Source organism: Callospermophilus lateralis, chromosome 16, assembly GCF_048772815.1.
Source record: "Callospermophilus lateralis isolate mCalLat2 chromosome 16, mCalLat2.hap1, whole genome shotgun sequence".
NCBI lineage: Eukaryota > Metazoa > Chordata > Mammalia > Rodentia > Sciuridae > Callospermophilus > Callospermophilus lateralis.
The window spans coordinates 90,054,170-90,076,057 of NC_135320.1; the positions used below are offsets into that span (position 1 = coordinate 90,054,170).

General features: G+C 58.9%; 1 protein-coding gene across 1 annotated transcript in view; it reads right to left on the bottom strand.

Moving 5' to 3' along the window:
- The window catches only part of Tsnare1 (t-SNARE domain containing 1), a 197,150-nt gene that overhangs the window by 112,912 nt on the left and 62,350 nt on the right, over positions 1 to 21,888 (bottom strand). The window contains exons 4-9 of the mRNA XM_077105567.1: positions 18,245 to 18,322; positions 17,570 to 17,635; positions 15,756 to 15,759; positions 4,392 to 4,482; positions 487 to 561; positions 73 to 144 (exon numbers count right to left, since the gene is read on the bottom strand). Coding sequence (XP_076961682.1) covers positions 73 to 144; positions 487 to 561; positions 4,392 to 4,482; positions 15,756 to 15,759; positions 17,570 to 17,635; positions 18,245 to 18,322 — 386 coding nt within the window. The remainder of the gene's footprint in view (positions 1 to 72; positions 145 to 486; positions 562 to 4,391; positions 4,483 to 15,755; positions 15,760 to 17,569; positions 17,636 to 18,244; positions 18,323 to 21,888) is intronic.

A 21,888-nucleotide genomic window follows, 5' to 3' on the forward strand; every position in this document is an offset into this window, starting at 1 on the left:
CCCACCCTCTCCTGGAGCACAGACAGCAATGGAGTCGGTACTGACCCCACAGCCACTGCCTGACCACAGTACCCACGTGGCACCCACCTGTTTGATGCCCCTCTGAGCTGTGGGAAGCAGTGCTCTGGACTTTTCTGCAATTTTCTGTTGGAAAAAGTACAAGAGGAGAAAAAAACGAAGAATGTTAAAGGTGGAAAGAGAAGGGTCAGATAAACCACAGGCCCTGAGAGCAGAGCACACTGGGGGGAGCCAGGCCCTGGGCAGGCTCGCAGGACTGGCTGGACAGCCTCAGAGGGCCTCGTTTCCCTGTCTGTCAAAATGGGGTGAGGCCTGCCCTGCCTGTCCCCAGGAGGCTGTTGTAAGTTCCCCTCGGGGCAGCACTTCTGGAGGAGGAAGGCCACCCCACACCACCCAGAGACAGCCAGCCGAGGTATGCTCCAGGGCCCACAGCCCCCACTGGCCTGCACCCCGCCCGCGGCACCTCACCTTTTGGACCACTCCGTACCGCTGAATGGCATCTGCTAGCTGGATCTTCAGCCGGTCCAGCTGAAGGCGCTCCTGCTGCAGACAGAGGGCAGGCTTACGGGGCGCTGAGGCCTGGCCCTGCCCTGCCGCCCCTGTCATGGTGCTCTCTGCGCCCCTCTCTGCCCAGCAGGGCCACAGCCCAGCTTCTCCATGCATCGTCACATCCCCACCCTGAGGACGTGGCTCATTGCCACTGTCGTCATCAGCCAGAGTCCCAGTGACACCAGCACCATAGGACCCACGGAGCGCGACCAGCACAGTCAGGACCCCGGAGCTACTGTGGCCCAGTGTGTGGCTTGGCCCCTCAGCAGCCCAAGCACTGTGGTCACCCCACAGCCCAGGAGACCATGACCTGAGTCCTGACTGGCCCAGTCCAGGCCTCAGGTACTGGAGCCCGGTCCCAGGGACCCATGCCTTGTCCTACTGGTGTTCCCCTCCCCCGCAACACCGCCTTTCAGCCTGCTCCCCTGCTGTTCAGCACCACACCCCACCACCAAGACATGGACCGCCACTGAGCTGGTGCTCCAGAAGCGTTCACAGGTGAGGGGCTGGACAGGCCAGGCCTGGAGTCAGTGTCCCTGCTCAGGTCGGCCACGGACCCCACTGACTGATAGGGCCTCCCCTCCCACCTCCAGCCCTGTGGAACTGGCACCAAGAAACCACAGCAGCTCTAGTGCCCTGCCCAGCCTGGGTGCTTCAGTGTGGTCCCAGCAGACCTGGCTGTCCACAGCCACCACACACCGCCACCCACTGCCACTAACGCCCATGGCGAGAGGTGCTGGTGTGGGCAGATGAGCTGTGGCCCATGCTTGAGGAACAGGCTTTCCAACTCTGGGCCCACACGCCCCACTCGGCAGTTGGTAGAGCCTGTTTCAATGTCCTGGGTGGGTGGCCTCTGGTCATTGATACCACACATGAACCCCAGGACAGAGCAAGGAGCCTGGGAGAGCACAGCACTGTCCCCGCTGCTGCCCATGGTGTCTGTCTGCTGCTCGAGCATTCCTCCAGAAAGCCCGCCTGGCACTCACCCCAGCATGCACCTCTGGGAGGCTGCACTGATGTCCCCCTGTGACCTACTCACCAGACCAGCTCAGGAAGGAGAAAGGGGACCTGGGCATGCTTCCTAGAGCTACCAGGCCACAGAGCCCCCAAAACAAGGGGCTCCACACCCACCTTGCAAGGGAGCAGTGAGTACCACACAGAAGGCAGCCAGGTTGCCAGGGTCCCTCCCTCGGCAGTGGAGGTGGCTACGGTGACCCAAACCATCTCATTCCCTAAAGCTCGGGCCATGTGAGGGAGGCACCGAGAGCCACACGGCGGGTGCTTCCCCACAGACTCTTGTTAGAGCAAGGAGAAGCCCAGTCCTCAACCCCTGCCCACATGGGCAGCTGAACCCTCAGGCCAGAGACCTCCCTCTGTAACCGAGACCTCCCTCCACCCAGCATCCCCCGCACATTGGGCAGCTGCTCCCCATGCCTGCCAACACCACGGGCTCACAGCAGTGCCCGCTCCTTCAGGCCACGGCATGTGGCGAGTCCTCCTCCTGTGAGGCCCTGTCGTGTCCTGCACTTGCCCAGGGCCAGTGGACACTGCATGGTCCAGAGTCCTCCTACGGCACTGTGGGAGCCACCAAGGAAGGCTCCCAGCCCATTTGTTCCTCCTCGCTGCAATTTCACAAGCAAGTCTGTGGGGTCTCAGGTGGAGTAGGGCAGACGGACACCCAGTAGGCTGTCATTTAGAACATTGCCACACCGGGGTCCACCAACAGCACAGAGGACTCAGACTACCGTGCCTGGCTCAGATCACCCCTGCTCTCACCATCACCCCCATCAGTGCGCCTACCACTGGCCACAGTCTCCGCACCATGCTGGCACCCAAGGAGCTCAGGTGACCTGAAGTACACGGGAGGGCGTGCACGAGTCACCTACACATGATACACAACTCTCTGCAAGGGACTTGGCTGAACACGGACTTTGGTATCCAGGGGGTGTCCTACACCCACGCCCAAGGACCCTGCTGGATGACATGTTGGCTAACTATGCCAGACACGCGGGGCTCAGGCTCTGTGTGGCCCTGGTAGAGGACAGGGGCCGGCTGGGCCCACCTGGGCCAGAGTTCACATCTACTGGGCTCCTCCCCAGCCAAGGCATCTTGGGCAGGTCGCTCCTCCTGTAGAAAGAGAGCAAGATACTGGCCAGTGCTGCCAGGGCCCCGGGAAGAGCGACAGACTTACAAGTCCTGGCTTTTGGAAAACCTCCAAGGACCATGGCATGGGGGCATCGCCACCTCAATCATGTCCCACAATGTAGAAGATACCTCTTCCCTAAGTGTGCCCACCCCACCAGGCGGAGACAAGCAGGCACTGGGCAAGTGTCTGCGAGCAGAAGGTCAGCTGGCTGCACCAGAAGACGGGCGGGGACTGCGGGGCTCCTGCTGCATGGCGTGCCTGTGACCTGGAGCACAGGCGCCATGTGAGAGGCCAGCGTGTCTGAAGAAGGCAGGCATGGACAGGAGGACACAGGCCGCAGAACCAAGGGTGCTGCTGCAGGCGCCAGGCCCAGCCGAGACAGCTGAGCAGAAGGCCTGGGATACACTAATGGTCAGGCTGCTTTCACTCCGTGAGCAGCTATGACTCCTGCCCAAGATTCAGAACCAAAGAGAGTCGCGTCTCCCCTGAAGAACTGCACTATGATTAGCAAGTCCTGTGAGATCCGCTACCGGCCACCAGAGCACCCCTGGGAGAGTCTGTGTGCCCAGTCACTGGAAAGCTGGCCACGTCTTAATTTTAGGAAGCCTGATTGATGCCATGGCCCCACCCTAGCATACAGAGCCGCACTCTGCAGTGGCACAGCTGTCACCACCCAGCTTTTAGAATACTCTATCACCCAAAGTTCCCTGGTGCCCGAATGTAGTAGGTTCCGCTGCACCCCCAGCCCTGGCAGCCACTGATCTACCCTCTGGTTGCCAACCTCAGGCCTGCTGCCCTCGGGCTCCCTCGAGGTATGCCCAGGCGTGGGGGGGGGCTCAAGTCCCACCCCCCCTGTTGAGCAGCACCTCCTGCAGGCAGGTGCCACACCATATGTGTCCACGCAGAGCTCAGCAGGGTTCTGCTGTCCTCAGGACCAGGCTTTGCAGGCCACGCAGCCCTCACACCTAGGCAGTGTCCTGGCGGCGGGAAGCACTGAGATGGGCACACCTCAGAGGCTGGGTATGAGGACGCCCTGCACATGCCGGGCAGGCGGCAGTTGCTGAGGCCCAATGGCCTCTGACCCTCTGAGAGCAGCATCCTCTGATCTCTGGCCACTTGGGTGGGGTGTGAGTAACACAGTGTGCTGACCTGGCACAGGTGAGAGGAGGGCGGGGGTGGAGCTATGTGGTAGCAGACATCCCTGGGACCCTGGTGTGGTGACAAACCTCATGTGGCTGGTGAGGGGCAGGGTAATGACTGACAGGACAGGCGCACACAGAAACCCAATGATGAACACTGGCAAGGGGCAGGGAGCTCCCAGGGAGCCGGGAGGCAGAGACGGGGACGGGAAGGCATGAGCAGTGGAGGGGGCAAAGATGGGGTCGTCAGTCTCCATTCAGGAAGGTCCAACCAAGACTCGGACACCCTCACCACAACCACAAGACAGGTGCTAGGAGAGCAGTCGCAGCAGCCACCCCTGACTCCTGCTGCTCAAAGGGCCCACACACCCAGTTCTGGCCCCTGAGCCACATGTGGGCGAACCCAGGGCAGCCTGAGCATCTATCTGTGCACAGGATCCCCGTACCCCTCCAGGGCCACACCACCCTGCCACAGGCTCCAGTCCCCTCCCCTCCCTCAGGGGCCTCCCTGGTCTGGCCCAGCCCTCAGGGAAACATACCAGACAGGAGCCCCGCAGGAGCTCTGACGTCTGCTTCAAGGCACCAGCACTGGCCGCCACGGCTCTGTTGGTCTCCTGCTGCATCGCGTGCCTAGGGCAGGGAAGGGGCGGGAAGAAGGGGACACAGCAGACAGAAGGGAGAGCAAGGCATGGCAGAGGGACAGGCAGAGCCCAGCGAGCCAATGGAGAGGAGCAGAGAGAAGGGAGAGAAGCAGCAGGCAGGGCCGGAGGGGGCAGGACAGGCAGAGGCAGGCAGAGGACAGGAGGGGCAGGAATAGCAGGCAGACAGGCAGACGGGGGAGAAACAGCAAGGTGAGCTGCGTGGGAGGCAGAGGCCACCTCCAGGACCACCCCAAACATAGATGCGTGGCTCAGAGCCGTCCAGCCCGCCACAGGCAGCTGGGCACCAATGAGGAGGCCCGGCCAAGCTCCCTGCAAAGGGCCCTCGATACTGAGCAGAGTGTGGCTCTGGGGCCCAGGGTGAGCCTGTTGCCACCCCCAGAGCAGTGGCATGAGAGGGCCTAGGCAACCCTGGCCACAGTCCAGCTGCAGCTTTTGCAGGCGCTGACCCTCCCCAGTGGAGTGACACCTGGGTATACACATCCAAGTCACACCCAAGAGAGGTGGGACCCTGGCCTGGCAGAACCCAGACAGCCCTCCTGACCCTGCGCAGGGCAGCCCAAGGCGAGGCAGCGCTGCACTCCCAGGACCCGCAGTGGTCAGGGCAGTGCAGGTCTCAGGCTCTCAAAGGCCACCCACTGGTGCTGGCACCTGACCAGGTGACACCCAGCAGGCAGTGCAATGTCCTCACCACAGGTCACGGCCACCTGTTGAGGGGTTCACTGCCCCAGCCGTCCTCCCCTCCACAGCCCTCCAGTGGACGGGCGTGGCAGTCTGTGCAGGAGAGAGCTAGGGCGGGCGGAGGAGGAGCCGGGAAAGGCTGGTGACAGCAGCAGGGACAGGGCCTTCCAGCCCCAATGACTCAGTGGCATGGCTGCTACCCAGCTAGGTCTTGCCTCTTGGTCTACCTCCTTCCAGGGGCTGCCCACTCACTGTGCCGACGGCCACGTGACAGAGCCTGACACCCCACCTGGGACCACCACCTCACTGCCACTCCCCACAAGGACCTCTTCAGCGAGCTTGTCAGTCCCACAGCCTGAGACCCACCTGAGCACCCTCGTCCCATGGTCCTGCGCCCACCTGAACCTGATCTCCAGACTGTCCTCCCTAATGACCCCCGGTCCATCCGCCTGGGCATCCCACTGCTCTCACATTCGGCCCGCCCAGCATCTCCTGACTTCCCCATCTCCACTCTTGTACCCCCAGCCTTCCCGTCTCTTCAGCAAAACTCTCGGCTCCCCTGTCCCCATCCGGCATGTGGGGGCAACTGCACAGCCAAGACCCGCTCGGCAGTCAGAGACATACTGCCCCTGCTCCTCCGCGCCCCTGGGCTCCTGCAGGCCTCTTGCCCCTCACGGCCACAGCGTCCTACTCCACCCAGGCACAGTCCCTGAAGCAGAGGTGCTAAAAGCAGGTCATGTCCCAGCCCTCACACTGGCCAGCAATTCCACGTGTCACTCTCACAAAGCCAAAGTCCCTGCACAGTGCTCCAGCCTCCCCGGGCCCTCCAATCCCACCCTTCATGGGCCCTCCCGCCCCACCCCTGCTGATGCCCATCCGGACAATCCCCACATTGGTGCTTGGCTCCCCGTGACCCTGCAGCCCCTAGACAGCTGGGGTAACGACCTGGGCTGTGAACTGGCACTGTGGCTGCAGGGCAGTGAGCGAGACACTCGGCACAGCCCAGGGCTGGCTCCCCGGGAGGCCAGGCTGTGACTACCCACACCTGCCTCTGCCCGGCACTGACGCTCCTCTCCCAGACTCCATCCCAAAAATGGTGGCTGCCACATCTTCATGGAGTCATCAGCACTAGAGCAAGGGCAGCTGGTTCTGGGCCGGGTCCTGTAGGTCCTCTTCCACGGGCATCTCCTCTCTGTCCCCTCACAAGTCTCCCTTACCCAACCTGGCCACCCAAGGCCACAGGCACAGCAGGTGCTCAGCCAGCAAACCTACGCCGGAGGGGGCGCCCCGCAGAGGGAAGGCAGCCGGCAGCAGGCCCCCGAGACCAGCCAGCTTCTGGAGACAGAGACCGACTGCAGTTACAGTGCCGGCCCCCTGCCCCCCCCCCGCCCCCCGACTCAGAGAGCAGTCAGAGGAGGCGCAGAGCTCTCGGTGCAGCAGAGCAGGGCTCCTCCCAGGCGCTCAGAGCTCGGGCATCAGGAACGAGAGGAGAAGCTCCAGCTCCGGAGCCCTGGGGAGCCAGCCACCTACCTACACACAGAGAGGAGGGGTGTGACCACACGGTCAAGGGCAGACCCAGGTGGACATGGCCAATGGGGCCAAAGAGCTCTCTCTGAAGGTCAAGATTGCACAACTGTAGCTGGAAACGTCAGGAACAGTCACAAACGAGCCACATGGAGAATGAAAAGGGACGTGACCGCAGACCTAACGTGAAGGGACACGTCGTGGAGACAAGAAGGACCAACACCACTCAACAGACAGGCCTGAGGACGCCGGCGGTGGCAAGACTGAAACTGCAACTGAAACACCAGACTCAGGTGAGACGGCTCCACCACCAGGGAACAAGCGACCTGGGGGCAGACTGCAGGAGCAGCCCCCACCACGCCAAAGCCGAGCACAGACCCTGAGAAGAGAGACAGCAGGTGCCACCGCAGAGCCCAGGACAGACCTCGGACAGACGCACAGAAAGGAGACGGGGCACTGCCAAGGGGGCGCTGACCAAGGGTTCAGAGGTGGCCTGACACTTCAAAGTCAGGGTACGAGCCGGGCACAAGGCCACACAAGTGATTCCAGCAGCTCAGGAGGCTGAGACAGGTGGCACACAGGTTGGAGGCCAGCCTCAGCTACTTTGTGAGACCTGTCTCAAAATAAAAAGGACTGGGGATGTAGCTCAGTGGTAAACTGCCCTGGGGGTCAATCCTCAGTACAAAAGGAAAGGTCAGGCACATAACTGTGACTTGGACAAAGAACCTGTTAGAAAGGAGACTCACTAAGTTAGGAGGAGCCAGCCTTGATGTAATCCGACACTCACGACTGAGAGTCTAAGGAAACTAGAGCAAGAGACCCCACATTGCTCTCTCGGGAGGCCAGGACATCCATGTCCCAGCACTCAGGAAATCCCGAGGGGTCAGGGAAAAGCTCCTGGAACCACTAATGAACCTGAGGCCCCACAGGACACCAGCAGTGCACAAAAAAACAGCCGTGGCCAAGAGTGGACAGTGGAATGTGGACAATGCCACCAAAAGCAGTGTTCAGCCTCAAGGTCCCTGAGCCACTTCCAACAGAACAATCATAAACACAAGACCCACCCATGGAAAGCCCGGAGGCACTGCCAAGAGAAGTCAACAGAAAGGCGCACTCCGGGCACACAGGACGCCTTTAAGAGGGCCATTCTCACAGAGGTCTGCAGACGCCTCACAACCAAGTTGAAACTACAGCAGGATTTTAAAACAAAAATCGACAAGGTGATTCTGAGATGTTCACTGACACACCAAGGACCTGAGGGTTCACAGCACTGCACAGAGAAGCAAGCTGGAGGGCACCAGCCTGCCTGGGCTGAGCAGGATTACAGCCTGGGGACCCAGCACTGGCCGGGGACACAGCACAGCAGCACAGAGAAATCCAGGGACGTGGGCTCACGGTGTTCAGAAAGGCACCCACGCAGCCAATGGGCAAAGATGGCTGTCTCGACAAATGGTGCTAAAAGTGTTTTTAAAAAGTGACCCTCAACCCTTCCTGAGGGCACATGCAGGAGTGAACTCCAAATGCACCACAAGCCTAGCTATGGGCGGGAGCCGTGAGCACCGTGGACACTCTACAAGTGTCCGCAGGCTCTGCGTGGCTCCCCACAGTGGGCGCTGTGCTTGACTGGCGGCTCTGCAGTCCCAGGCCGTGCAGCACAGGCTCTCATGGGGCCACTGCTGGGCCGCCGAGTCGCACCATGGTGGGGTGGCAGGTGCCCCTCAGTGCGCTATCTCTGCTCACAAAGCTGCTAGGATCCAGTCGCAGCTCCACCCCAGGGACCTGGCCCCATCACCTCTCAAGGGCCCGACTCTGACACACAGTTAGCAGAGTGTCCACCTTTGAGGGCCGTGAACAAGACCCTGGGTCCAACTGCCACCTCAAGGGACACACCACATTCAGGACATAGCTATGGTGAAGCATTCCTGATCTGCCTAACGCTGAAAGTTCCTGCTCTTCTTAAGAGACTCTTAAAATGAAGAGGCCGCCACGATGCAAGGAAAAGACTCTGCACACTGGCACCGACCAGGCTGCGCAGAGGGCGGCACGGACGCTCGGGTCCAATGCTCGGGACAAACAGCCCCGGGAATCAGAGGCACCATGTGAAGAGACGCCCCGTGGGAAGACAGAGAAGGGACTGTTGGGGGAAGACGCCCACAGTCCTCCTCCAAAGAGATGCACACTGAGGCCACAGGCAGAAAGGCCAAGGCCCTAAAGGGCAGACACCCAGGCTGCACTGGTCTGCTGGGCAGGAAGGAGGGTGGCAGGGCCTGAGGAGCCCCTTGGCGCCTCGCCAGCTTGGGCATGCTCCATTCCCAGCATCTCGCCCAGGAGGACCAGGCTCACACATCTGGAGACGCGCGCTGGCTGGAGAGGCCCCCGGGCCCTGCGGGCGAGACAAGCAGAGTATGAGTCAGCCACACAAGAGTACCACTCAGCAATGAGAGTCGGCTCTTACCATACGTGGCCACGTGACACAACCTCAGAAACCCCACACAGGAGACGACCCAGGCCCAGGAGGCCACGGACTTCATGGCTCCTCATGCATTGAGCTCAGAAGAGGCAAGACTACTCACAGCATGGAAATCAGGCCAGTGGTCACAGGTGGGAAGGAGCCCACAGCCTCCTCCAAGTGAGGCAAGCACCCTGTACCTGCCTGGTGGAGATGCACACAGACGGCACACCCAGGGCCGGCACACCGTGGCACCTGGGAGGCCCACAGAAGACGAGGGGCAGGGGGGCTCATGGACCCCTGCCTGCCACTGACCCCAGACCCAGGAGAGGCTGAGTGAAACAGGTGGGACAGGGCCAATGCCCTGCAGAAGAGGCACAGTATCCCTGGAGAGCTCCAGGCAAGACCAGGGGGCTCCTGTGTGAGAGGAGGTCCTCAGAATCCCCATAAGAAGTCCTGGGCGGTTCTAAGAGCCACAGTCCTCTCCTGGGGCTGACGGACCTGCGGGATGCAAGAGCAGCCGCAGCCCCACCATGGGAACGCGCCCCGCACTTCCCCCCACCTGATGAGAGCCACCACCACACCTGACCGCCCTCAGTCGTGGAGGCTGAGGACAGAAGCAGTGACCACCAGCAAGAGCTCCTGTGAGGCATGAGGGCAGCGGCCTGGTGCTCGGAGACCACTGAAGGCCTGAGCCGCCCTCAGTCCACACACATGCCATGGGAAGCGCAGCGTCGCCCACATGGAGAGGGTGCTGTAGGGCACAATGGGCCACAGAAGGCGGCCAGGGCAACAAAGGACACTGCTCACCATATCTGCCTCCACAGGACAACCTAACACTCTCCGGGAGACAGCACAGCACAGCCACTGGGAGCCACAGCTTCACAAGGCGCAGACCAGGAACAGAGCTGGCCGGAAGCAAGGTGACCAGCACGCAGGGGAACAGGCAGCAACAGAGGCAGCCCCGCAGCAAGGCTGTCAGCGATCACAACATGGCTGGCAGGCCAAAGCGCCCACACGTGGGCACAGCAAGGGCAAAACGGAAGATGTACAAAGGAGCCAAGGGCAACTTTGAGGGATGAAATATATGATAAATTTCTAAAATGAAAATTCTCTAGAAGGGCTTAATGAGAGTAGATGCTGCAAGAGAAAAGATCATCACTTAGAAAACAGCAACAGACACTGTCCCAACTGGTATCCAGGGAGAGCAAGGGAAAAAGAGGGAGACTGAAGCCTGCGACCCAGGGACAGCGGCAACGTGAAGCAGGGTGTGATCAGTGATCCGGAGGAGGAGGGAGTGCTCAGAAGCCATGGAAGGAGAATAACTAGACCCTTCAGATGCAACCAAGAGCACAAACCCACAGAACCAAGACAGGCAGCAAACCAGACTAAGAAGAGCACAGAGAAACCACATGGAAGCAGACCACAGAAAAAAGAGCTAGAGAGAGGACCGAGCGGCCAGCCAGGCAGAGGACCCAACTGAAAATCAGACACAAAGGAGAACGGACCAGAGCACCAGCACTGTGGGACAACAGCAAATGGGCCAGCACGCTCATAGCTGGCACGGCCCTCAGGGAAAGGAGAGGGAGGGAAAACCTGAAAAGACGCAAATGAGATCCAACCACAGATTCAAGAATCTTACAGGATCCCAAGCAGATCCTTACCCACAAATAAGAATGATATGACACTCATGTGCACCATGTTCCAATGGTTCAAAATCAAGGATGAAAAGTATTGAGGCAGCCAGAGAAAAGGACATGTCACTTACCTAGAAGCACTGAGAAAGAGCCAGCTGACTTCCCATCAGAAACCACAAGCTCCCAAAGGGAAGAGGAGACATTTCTAAAGGGGTCAGAGAAAAACCGGGAACCCAGAACTCAGTAGCGAGAACAAAATGTATTTCAAAATGAAAATGCAGAGGTGACTTTCTCCAACAGACAAGACCAGAGAGGGTGCACCACCACTGCGCCCTCAGACCTGCCTTCAGTAATGGCCAGCAGGGAGCCACAGAAGCTGGGCCCACACAAAACAAGTTGTCTCTGGAGGTGACCAACACCAAGGCTTAACAGAAACTCTGTTACCTGAACCCCCAGGAGGTGGCCAACCGCCAAAAGCAAGAGCAGCAGTGAGCACAGTGGCCGCACAGCACTAAGAGCAGGAGCAGGGCAGGACCAGGCACTGCAGGGCTCTCGGGCAGTGAGGCCCAACCACACTACATGTGAGGAGAGTGCGAGGAGACAGCGGTGAGTGGACACTGAGGCCCAAGGAAGCAGCAGCACAAACACACGATGACACACATAGCAACAAAACCGACTGACCCCTCAAAGACAGCAGGATGGCCTGGCCATGCAGCTCCGTCAAACCCACCCTGAAAAGCAAGCTGGATTCCTAGTTTTTCAACTTGCAACAAAGAAACCCCAGGAAACCCCCACTGACACCCAGGAAAGAAGTCATACAGTCCCAACAGCCCCTAGAGGGAGGAGCAGGATGAAAACCCTCTGACTGGCCCTGTAGGCCTGCGCTCCTGCAGTGGACACAGACCTTCCAGGAAATGCAAGCACACACCAGTGCACCTGATGACCACGGCCACGGCAACCAGGCAAGTCCAGCACACACACAGGCAGGGCCTCATGCTCGAGCGGGACTCTTCCCAGGAATGTACATGGGTCCACACCAAACACCATTTGAATCCACTCAATGTGTGACCAGAGGCCAGTCCTAGACTGTGCCCCTCGTCTCTACCAGCCATGGGGCCGTAACAGGCCCAGGCCCTTGGGGACGTGCAATAGGCACTCAAGAGTGAGTGAGCATTAACCCACTCCTGCCCCTGCCCTGTCTTGCCAGGCCACGTGGAGGCACCACGGGCAGAGTAAGGGGCACACAGTGGAAAGGAGGGTGTGGCGGGAGACAGCCACACCAATACCTGAGCCCTGGGGCACGCAGCTTTGGGCAAGCGCAAGATACACAGGGACATGACAGGGGGCCACAAACGAGAGCCCAAAGATGACACCAACCATCACTCACCCAGGATGAGAGGCTTGATTTCACTGGTTTATTTACTGGTTTTTAATTGCATGCTGGACTATATGCAAATTTACTTCATTTATAAAAATAAAGAAGACTCATTACAATCCCTCAATAAATGAGGCGCATTTAGGAGAATCTGAAAGTGCACCATGGCTGTGGGAGGCTTCTGGGACACGGCAGCCTGCTGCCCCCAAGACATCTGGAGGACCCCGAGGGCACCTGCCATTCTCAGGCTCACTGTGTTTGGACTTGTCCTGGCAGCCCTCCTTGTCACAAGACGAGCTTCCCCACACAGTCACTCTGCAGCAGGGAACTCCCAACTGTCCAGGCACGACATCAGGACACAGGCGGGCAGGGACTGTGGCACTAAGGGGTAGGATAGGGAGGGAGAAAGGTGGCCAGGACACCATTCCTGCTGAGCCCTGCATGGTGTTTTGGGCACTAGACCTGAGTACTCGTGTCACAGAAGAGAGACCTCAAATACAGACAGGTCACCACACCTGGCCAAGGACACTCCACCAGTCAGCCACCAGGGACAAGCCATGTCTGCTAGCTGGGACCTGCTGGAGCCCTGCAGGAGCTTTAGGAGGGCAGTTGCTGACCTTCCAGCCAGCCCCAGCTCCAGGCAGGTGGCTACACCACGCCTTGGGCTGGGATCCTCATGTCCCACTGCGGCTCCAAGGCACAGCTCCTCCTCCCCAGAGCCCAGAGGTCAGGCAGGGCCTTCCTCCCGTGCCCTGGCTCCTAGCATCTGCAGAGCTCCGGCAGGCTCCCCTGGCTAAAGACTGCAGGGCTGTGGGAAGGGCTGGGCTCCTCTCCCAGCCCCACCCTCTCCATGGAGGCTGACCTGCCCAGGCACTGCTGCTGGGAACACTGGCCTGAAGCTCAGCCACAGGAGCAGACACACCCATGCTGTGGGTGACACCCAGCCATGGAATGATCAAGGAGCATAACCAGGCAAGGCCTGCAGTGACCTGCAGGAGCCATGGAGGGCAGAGGGCAGGGTAGGCATGATGTCTGAGCCCAAGGCTGGGGGCTGGACGCTGGGAGCAGCCCCCAGCACCCCTGCCCCTAGACCCCAGGCACTGAGCACACATTGCTATGGTCTGACTCATGGTTTTAAAGACCACCTTGACCTCTGCATAGAATCAACCATTAGCACAAGATGAGAGGTGGGAGGACAGGTGGGGGCGGGGAAGGGGTACAGTGGTTGGACCAGATGGTCACATGGTAGGGGGTGAGAAGTGGTCAGGCAGGATTTCTCAAGAGGAGAATGGATGGACCAGTTGATGGCCTGTGAGAATGGAGGCCTCTGACTGAGAGGTCCCGGTGGACAGGCCAGCCAGGAGACAAGAGGGTGCCGCTGGAGGGCCACCAGTAGAATCTGAGTACCCAAGAAAGATTCCAAGCTGTGAGGCAGGCAAGACAGGGGGAAGGGAGCTGGGGAAGGGAGGGGGAAAAGGGGCCAGAGAAAGGCGAGCCGGCTGGGGCCCAGGGCAGAGCATCCACCAGCAAAGCAGCAGCTCAGGAGGGCGGGGCCGCCCGGCAGAGGAGACCTCCAAGGGAGAACATCAACCCTGGGAAAGCGTGGGCCAGGAGCCTGAGCAGACATCCCTCCAGAAAGACACATATGGCCAACAGCACAAAAGAGGAGCTGGACATCGTGTGCCATCAGGAAAACACTAAACAGGGACAAGGAGACACCACCTCATTCCTACCAGGAGTACCAAATCCGGAGGGCAGTGAGAAGCAGCGTCCGGAGGTGGGGAGCCCGGAACCCTAGCCTGCCAGGGGCAAGCGGACGGAAGCAGGGGGCAGTCCCTCACCACCCTCCCCTGGCTGGCCACCGCCCCTGCAGGCACTGCCTTGAGGCTCTTCACAGCTGCACCTCAGGCCACCTTCCTGTGGGGTGCCCAGAGGTGCCAGGTTCGGTCTCACCTGTGAAGTGAGGGAGCAGGGATGCTCCAGCCCCACCTTGGCCTCTGCCCACCCACAGTTCCCTCTACTCACAGGTGGTCCCTGTTCCTCAGCCACCTGAAATTCTCATCCCCAGCGCCCAGGGAGAGGGTCCCTATCAGACAGGCCAGGCCATGAGGTCAGCTCCTCACACCCAGCTGGCCATCTACTCATCATAGAGACTTGGTAAAACCTGAGGTCACTCCCTCACCTAGGAATTTTTATGGGGGCTGTGAGCCTGATATGAGGCAAGAGAGGCCCAGACCCCCTCCAGCCAGCTCAGCTGCATGTACTGGGTCATTTCCCAGATCTGGGGACCAGGCAAACAAGAGGGCCATTTCTCCAAAAGCCCTGCACAACTCTGACTTGGTCTTCCATGCCATCAGTGTGGTCTGGCCCAAGCCTAACACCTTCTCCCTGCCAGTCTCCCAGCAGGGCCCTCACAGAGTGGCAGTGGCCTCCTCTGGCTCCTCAAACTCACCCTGGTTGACGCTGCTTCAGGGCCTGTGGTGGTGTGAGAAATGGCTGCAAAATCTTTGGCTTGCCTCTCCCCAAAAAGTAGAGTTCTCATCCTTCTCTTGGAACCCAGGCAGGCTTTGACCAACAAAGAACAGGACTGACCCCGGGCAACTTCTAAGAGGGACTATGAAGGACGAGACATCTGCCTTTTTTGCTGGAGTGTTGGCAGGAGGCCTGGGCTAGCAGGAGAGGAGGTGGCCATTCGGCCACCATGCCGGCAGGGAGCCCCACTGCCTAGGGAGACCAAGCAGCTGCTCCAGGGGACAGTCCCAGCAGAGCTCAGACCTGAGACATCCCAGGTGCCAGTCCTGGGCATAAAGGAACCTACAAATGATCTAACCACCCCTGCACACACCCCACCCACCCCAGGGCTATAAATAGTCCCAGTGCGGCCCAGACAAAGGCCTCCCCACTGCTCATGCCAGACCCTGACCCACCAACTGGGAGGCCTTTCATCCCACTGTCATTGAGGTCCTGCGTGCAGTCCAGCCCCAGGGCTGCTTGACAGCTTCCCCACCCCCCGCAGCAGACTCCACATCCATGAACTCCCATCCAAGCCTCCATGGCAGCTAGCAAGCCCGAGGACAGTCAGACACAACCCTTGCTCACTCTGCTCCCACGCAAGGCCCTCCCCTGTCTTGGTTTCCCTGTGAGCCATGAGGGTACTTAGGTCTGGACAGCCAACCCTGTTCTGAGCGAGTCTAGGGCCCCAGGTCAACTCTAGAGGGAAGGCCAACGGTTAGCCCAATTGCTCCTGTGCCCATGACCACAGGGTACAAGAGCAATTGGGCTAAATTCCACTACAGAAGCCTTCTAGGGGCACAGGGAGTGAGCCTCCCCTCCTGGCTCTCAGGAAGTCCCGAGTCCTATAGGTATGTGTGCAGGAGTGCTCAGTCACAGGGGGGCCAGGGACAAGACACTCACGCAGCTCTGCATCCTGCCTGTCTGAGCTTGGGCTGCCACGTGTGGGGCTGTTAAGACTGAGCCCCTCCGAGAGTCGCCATGCACAGGCCCTGGCACTGGGGTATCTGGATCCCTTCTGGTGCCCATCGGACATGCAAACCCTGGTGGGAGAGTGCTGCTCACACAGAGCTGGGAGCCCAGCCTCCCAGGACGCTATCACTGCCCACTGAGCCACGGACTAGAGGCCCTGGAGGTCACCCCCACCTCGGCTACCCTGACTGCACACGACAGAACAGGGGTGAGTGGAAGACACCACTGTGAACTCGTGTGGAAATCGGGGAAGCTGGCCCACAGAAAGAAGCTGGAAAGCCTGGGAGCAGGACCCTCTGCCACATACCAGGAGGGTGCTGGCCCACAAGTCCCCTCTACCCTTCTGTGAACCAGGAAGCCCCCTGGTGGACTTTATGAGCAGAATCACCCAAGGTCCACCAACCAGGATGGGCAGGGGGTCAGGGCAAGGTCAGCAGAGAGGGAGAAAGGCAGCCCACAGCCAGTGCTGTGCCCACGACAGGCACAGAGCAGTAAGGTCATGGAGGCTCTGGAAGGCAGGTGGACAGGTCTGTGGCAGAAGAGCAGAGACACCAAGGTACGCTTCTGGCCCCAGAGCCAAGGTGGGTGCTGCTGCTGGGGCTGAGGTCACTGCGGGCCAGGCCCTACGTCAGGCCACCTGCCCACTCTGTGGATAGCCCTCTCCTCTCCAAGGCCCACGTTTGGGGATAATGTCTTCACTAACCAGACAGGTAGCCCAAGATACATAAATGAAGGCCACCTAGACACTCCCACCTTCTGGTCCCAGGGATACTCAGGAGACAGGCAATGACACAGGGTTAAACACAATGATGTCACTGGGAATTGTTCCTAGTAACCGGCCACATTACGAGTCACACGCATCCAGTAGCATCCACAGTCCCCACCACGAGCACATCTTCAAAGTCCCCCCAAGTGCAAAACGCTGCTTCCAGAACACTCGCTACTTAAACCCAACTCTGGTGTTGGCCTGAGGATATGAGGAAAGGCGCCAGAGGCACCACATGTCACAGTGGCTCCTCAGATACTCTAAAGGTCCACGCTTCCTGGGATGGGCATCCAAAGCCTCTCTCACAACCAGAAACAAGGACTTCATTTTTACAAAGAACAAAAATGGATAGCAGGCGATGTCTGCCAAGGTCCGCTGGTGCCAGGAACACAAGACACCTGCACGCACGGCCATCCTGCTGCTCCTGAGTGGAGCTGGAGTGAGGACGGGGATGTCCCACGCCCTCACCCACAGTTCTGTGCAGGAGACACAGCAGGCGCACAGACGGACCGAGGACCAGACCCTCATCGTGGTAGGTCCAGAGAGCAGCTCTGCTGACAGGGGATGAAGCACTCCGCATCCCTGCAGGCAGAACCAGGACAGGTCCAGACCAGCTGGGGTGGCACTGCTCGTGCTGCCTGGAGAGCAGAGCCCCAGCCTGCAGGTCCCCAGAGCAGGTCCCACAAACCTGCCCAGCAGCCCAGGCGGAAGGAGCCTGCCCTTCTCCTCCCAGCCCATCAATCCTCTCTTCTGGGGCTCAGACCTCATCCCAGCCCAGTCCCGCCCAGGGGAGGCTGACAGCTGCTCCCTATGAAAGCCCAGTGGGACTCCCACAGGTGCAGAATCAAAACCAGGGGTCCCCACTCCAGCCCAGGCTGGTCCACAGGTGTGTTGCACATGCTGGACTGTCAGGGGCCTGGGCCTGCTCCGGCACAATAGGGAGAAGTTCCTGTGGGGGTTGGGTAGCTCTGCTAGGAGGGGTGGACACAGCCTGTAGGAGGCTGCTGTGTCCTGGTGTCAGTTCACATAGTGGTCTGTGTCTCTGATGCAGGGCCCAGTTTCACTATGGCCACGCAGAGGGCAATGGGTTGGGGAGTGTCCTTCTAATCTTTGTGCCTTTCCCATCTTTTGTTGGACAGTGACCTCCTTGGAGAGGAGCCTCCGTCCTTGGTGTCCCCAAGGACCGGAGGCTCCTCTCCAAGGAGGTCACTGTCCAACAAAAGATGGGAAAGGCACAAAGATTAGAAGGACACTCCCCAACCCATTGCCCTCTGCGTGGCCATAGTGGAAACTGGGCCCTGCATCAGAGACAGCCAGACCACTATGTGACCTGACACCAGGGCACAGCAGCCTCCTACAGGCTGTGTCCACCCCTCCTAGCAGAGGCCTACCCAACCCCCACAGGAACTTCTCCCCTATTGTGCCGGAGCAGGCCCAGGCCCATGTACAGTCCACCCAGAGCAAGCCCACCTGGGCCTGGGGAAGGCCTATTCCTCTCCCAGGGATGTATGGAGTGTGGCTCTTGCTCCCCATCCTAGCCTCAGTGATCTCTGTTCCACCAGCCCTGCCATCGGGGTTCACTCCTTCCTCCCAGGGACTCCTACAGCCACAGAGCCAGTGAGAAGAGCCAGGGTAGGACAGGATTGAGGAGGAGAAGAGCTGACTGGACATGCAAGCAGCCCCCAGCTGCCCCCAAGAACCTGGGACTGTGAAAGGCAGGACAGTAGGGGCAGGGTAAGGTCAGGTACCAGCTAGCCTCTGATGTCACCTCAGTGACCCAGAGCAGCCAGGAGAGAGGGGGCAGGCAGATGGACATACCATTGGAGTGGATTTGGAAGACACTGGCTGAGGTCTCCTGGCACAGCTCCTGGAGGTCACAAGGAACAACCTGTGTGGCTAGAGGAAGACAGGAGAAGAGGAGGCACAAGATGACCATGCTGCCTGTATGACCGGCACCACCAGCCTCTCCAGGTGGTTCCCAGAGGAGAGACCCAGAGGCCCAGAGGCCCAGCTGCCCTGCACCCCACCCCTCCTGCCTTCCAGCTCTGCTTCCACAGGCAAAGGGTCCTGACAAACACCACCCCTGCCCTCCCAGTACCCAAGCTGGAGGGAGAGGCGGCTCCTCAAGGAGAGGGGACATGGAGGCTCCGCACCCCAGCAGTAGCCCCTGGGCACGCACCTAAGGACTCCCATGCACACTAGACTCACACAAGAAGGCTCAGAGCAGCGCTGCTGGGTGGGAAGGAGGAGACTTCCCGCATCCCGTCAGGCCACCAGCAAGGACAAAGACAGGGACCAGCTGCACTGCAGAGTACTGCTCCACAGCTCAGCAGAAAGAGGAACGAGTCCTCCAAACACCAGGCTGGGGACAGATGCCACCAAGTGTGTGATCCCATTCACACTGCACATGCAGAGGTGGCAGCCCACAGAGGTGGAGACAGCGGCTGCCAGCAATCTGGGAGGGGGCGGTGACGCTAGCACAGGCCCAGCTGCCCCGGTGGACGAACACGCTCTGTAGTGGGAAGGTGGACATGGCCACACAACCCTGTGACCGCACCAAGGGTCCGTGACTAGCACACTTTAAGAGTCCATCATAGGCTTTGTGCTAAGCACTTTTATCTCAATGTAACAAAACCACAGAAATCGACGTGGGGAAACTCCAAGTGCTGGGGAAGACAGTGTCCAAATGCGCACTGCTGGGTGACTGTGCAATGTGCAGCCATGCAACGAAGGTCTTGGCCACAGACACCAGGACACCTGCTGCCCTGCGGCCAGCCATCACACTCTGGACACCTACACAGAGAAACAAAGCCGAGGCCGCAGGAACCCTGGGTAAGAGAGTCCATGGCAGCTATTCCTAAGAGCCCACCCTGGAAGGTGCAAGTGCAGGGGATGCAGGAGACTGGCAGGCACGTGTGCCCTGCCTGCGGGGGCGCCCTGGGCGGGACACTGTGCCAGGGGTCAGAGTGCATAGTCAGATCTCCAACAGAGGAAAGCAGTCTATGGTGGCTGGGGCTACGCTGGGCTGGGCTGGGGCAGGGCAGCAAGGACTTGCTGAATAGGGGAGGCCCCATGCCTGGACAGGGCTGTGGGCAACACAGTGCAGGCATCTGCCAAAAGGCCCAGAATAGTACCATTTGGTTGCCTGCAGTTCACGCACTTAAAGTTCACCTCAAAAGGAAAGGAGAGGCAGTAACAAGGAAGTGAAAGGAGACCCGAGGGCTTCGGCTGCTCCAAAGGGCTCAGAGGCACCAGGAGGGCCAGCTGGGATGGCAGCAGTTGGGATCTAGGCAGTGGTGCACCCGTGGTCACGCTGTAACCCTTTCTACCTTCTCTGTGCTCACAAGTCTCCAAGATAAAACACGTAAGACTGAAGGACACGGAGCGAGGTCTGCCAGGGCATGTGGGGCAGGAGACACCAGGATGCCAATGGGTTGCTGTGGTTCAACTATGGGGTATCCACTCAAGCTCCTGCGTTGACACAGCAGGGGAAATAATGAATCACAAGAGCGATAACCCCATCAGCGGATTAATTCACTTGATGGATTAGTAATGGGGCATGGCTGGGAAAAGTAGGCCACCAGGGAGTGTATCCTTGGGGATCATGTCCTCTGACTACTCCTTCCTTCAGCGACGATGATGTGAACAATTTTCCTCCACAGTGCACCTTCACCATGATGCTCCCCACCTCACCTGGGGATCCGAGCGATGGACTTGGCTAGCCATGGGAACCTCTGAAACTGTAAGCCAAATAAACTTCTCCTCCTCTAAACTGTCCTTGTATTCTGTTCACAGCAATGAAAAGCTGACTAACACAGAAACTGGTACCAGGAGTAGGGTCACTGCAGTGACTAACATGACCATATGGTTCAGAAGCCTTTGGAACTTGTTCATAGGAGGAGTTTGGAAAAGATTAGAGATGCAGGCTGGAGAAAGCTCTGAATGTTGTGAGCAGAGCTTAAAGTGCTTCTGGTGGGAGCCCAGAGGACCAGAACCCCAATAGGAACGCAGACAGTGAGAACTACGCTCATGGAGTTTCAGAGGGGAATGAGGATTCCATTGGGAACTGGACTAGAGATGTTCATGTTACATTCTGGCAAAAAAAAAAGTTGTCTCCGTTTTGTCCTGAGAGTTTGTGTAAGGCTGAAGTTAAAGTTGGTGGACTCACTAATCTGGTGGAAGGATACTTAGGCAGCATTAAAATTAAAACCACAGCTTTGAGGCAGTGGCTAGGATGTTGCCAGCAGCTTTTAGCCAGGTTTACTAGAAGAATCAAGAGCACAAGGCAGAAAGAAAAGATTTGAAAAACTTGCAGTTTGGCCAAAGGAACACATAATATTAGGGCTCAGGAAGATGTAGGTGTTGAAGAGATGACTGCCACTAAATAGAAACTAAGTACTTTGCCTAGAGACAATAGGACAATGCTGTGAGGCCATCTCAGGAACTAGAACACCACGCCCATGGCAGGTTCAAGGGTGTAGAAGTGAAAGAGATCACAAAGGCACCCTGCTTTCACAGGGGACCTAGAAAACTGTTTCCCCAGGATTCATTTCACTGGGTTTAGCTGCCCAGGCACTCCCAGGACACTGTAGCCATGGTCCAAGGGAACCCAGCTACTGCTTAACCTGGCAGCAGACTTTGGCATCATCCATGTGGAGCTGGTTCTGCAGCAATGCACAGTGCTGGAGGTAGGGGCCCAGAGGCTTCCCCTGGACTTCAAAGGAAAGCCCGAGAGGACAAGGGCAGCAGGGTCAGAATCACTGCCGCTGGCCCTGAGAGGACCATGTGCAAAGCCAGGACAATGAAGCACAAACTGTAGTGGAGACCCCCAGGAGACCCCCCAGGAGATGCCCCAGGAGACCCCCAGGAGATGACCCAGGAGACCCCCCAGAAGACGCCCCAGGAGACCCCCAGGAGATGCCCCAGGAGACCCCCAGGAGACATCCCAGGAGACCCCCAGGAGATGACCCAGGAGACCCCCCAGGAGATGACCCAGGAGACCCCAGGAGACCCCCAGGAGATGCCCCAGGAGGCCCCCCAGGAGACCCCCAGGAGACCCCCAGGAGATCCAATAACATGCAACACCTGCCAAGGAAGGCTCTGGCTGTGGTCAGAACAGGCCTAGAGAAGCCACGTGAGTGAGAAAGGCAGGCTGCCCAACCCTGCAGAGAGATCTCACCACTGGGTGCTCCAGAAGTCAGACAGGAAGCTACAGCACTTTTTTGCCTAACTGGGTTTCAATCTTCTTTCAGTCCCAGCCTTCTTTGTAGGCCTCTAAGCCTTCCTTTTGGAACTGGAATATTTATCCTAGGCCAATGTATATTGGATGTATATAATTTGCTTTTGATTTTTACACCGGCTCACAAGAGTTTACCTTGAGTCTCAGAGGAGACCTTGGACTTTTGCTGGAAATATAGACTATGGGGACTCTTGGAGATGGACTAAGTGCACTTTGCATTGTG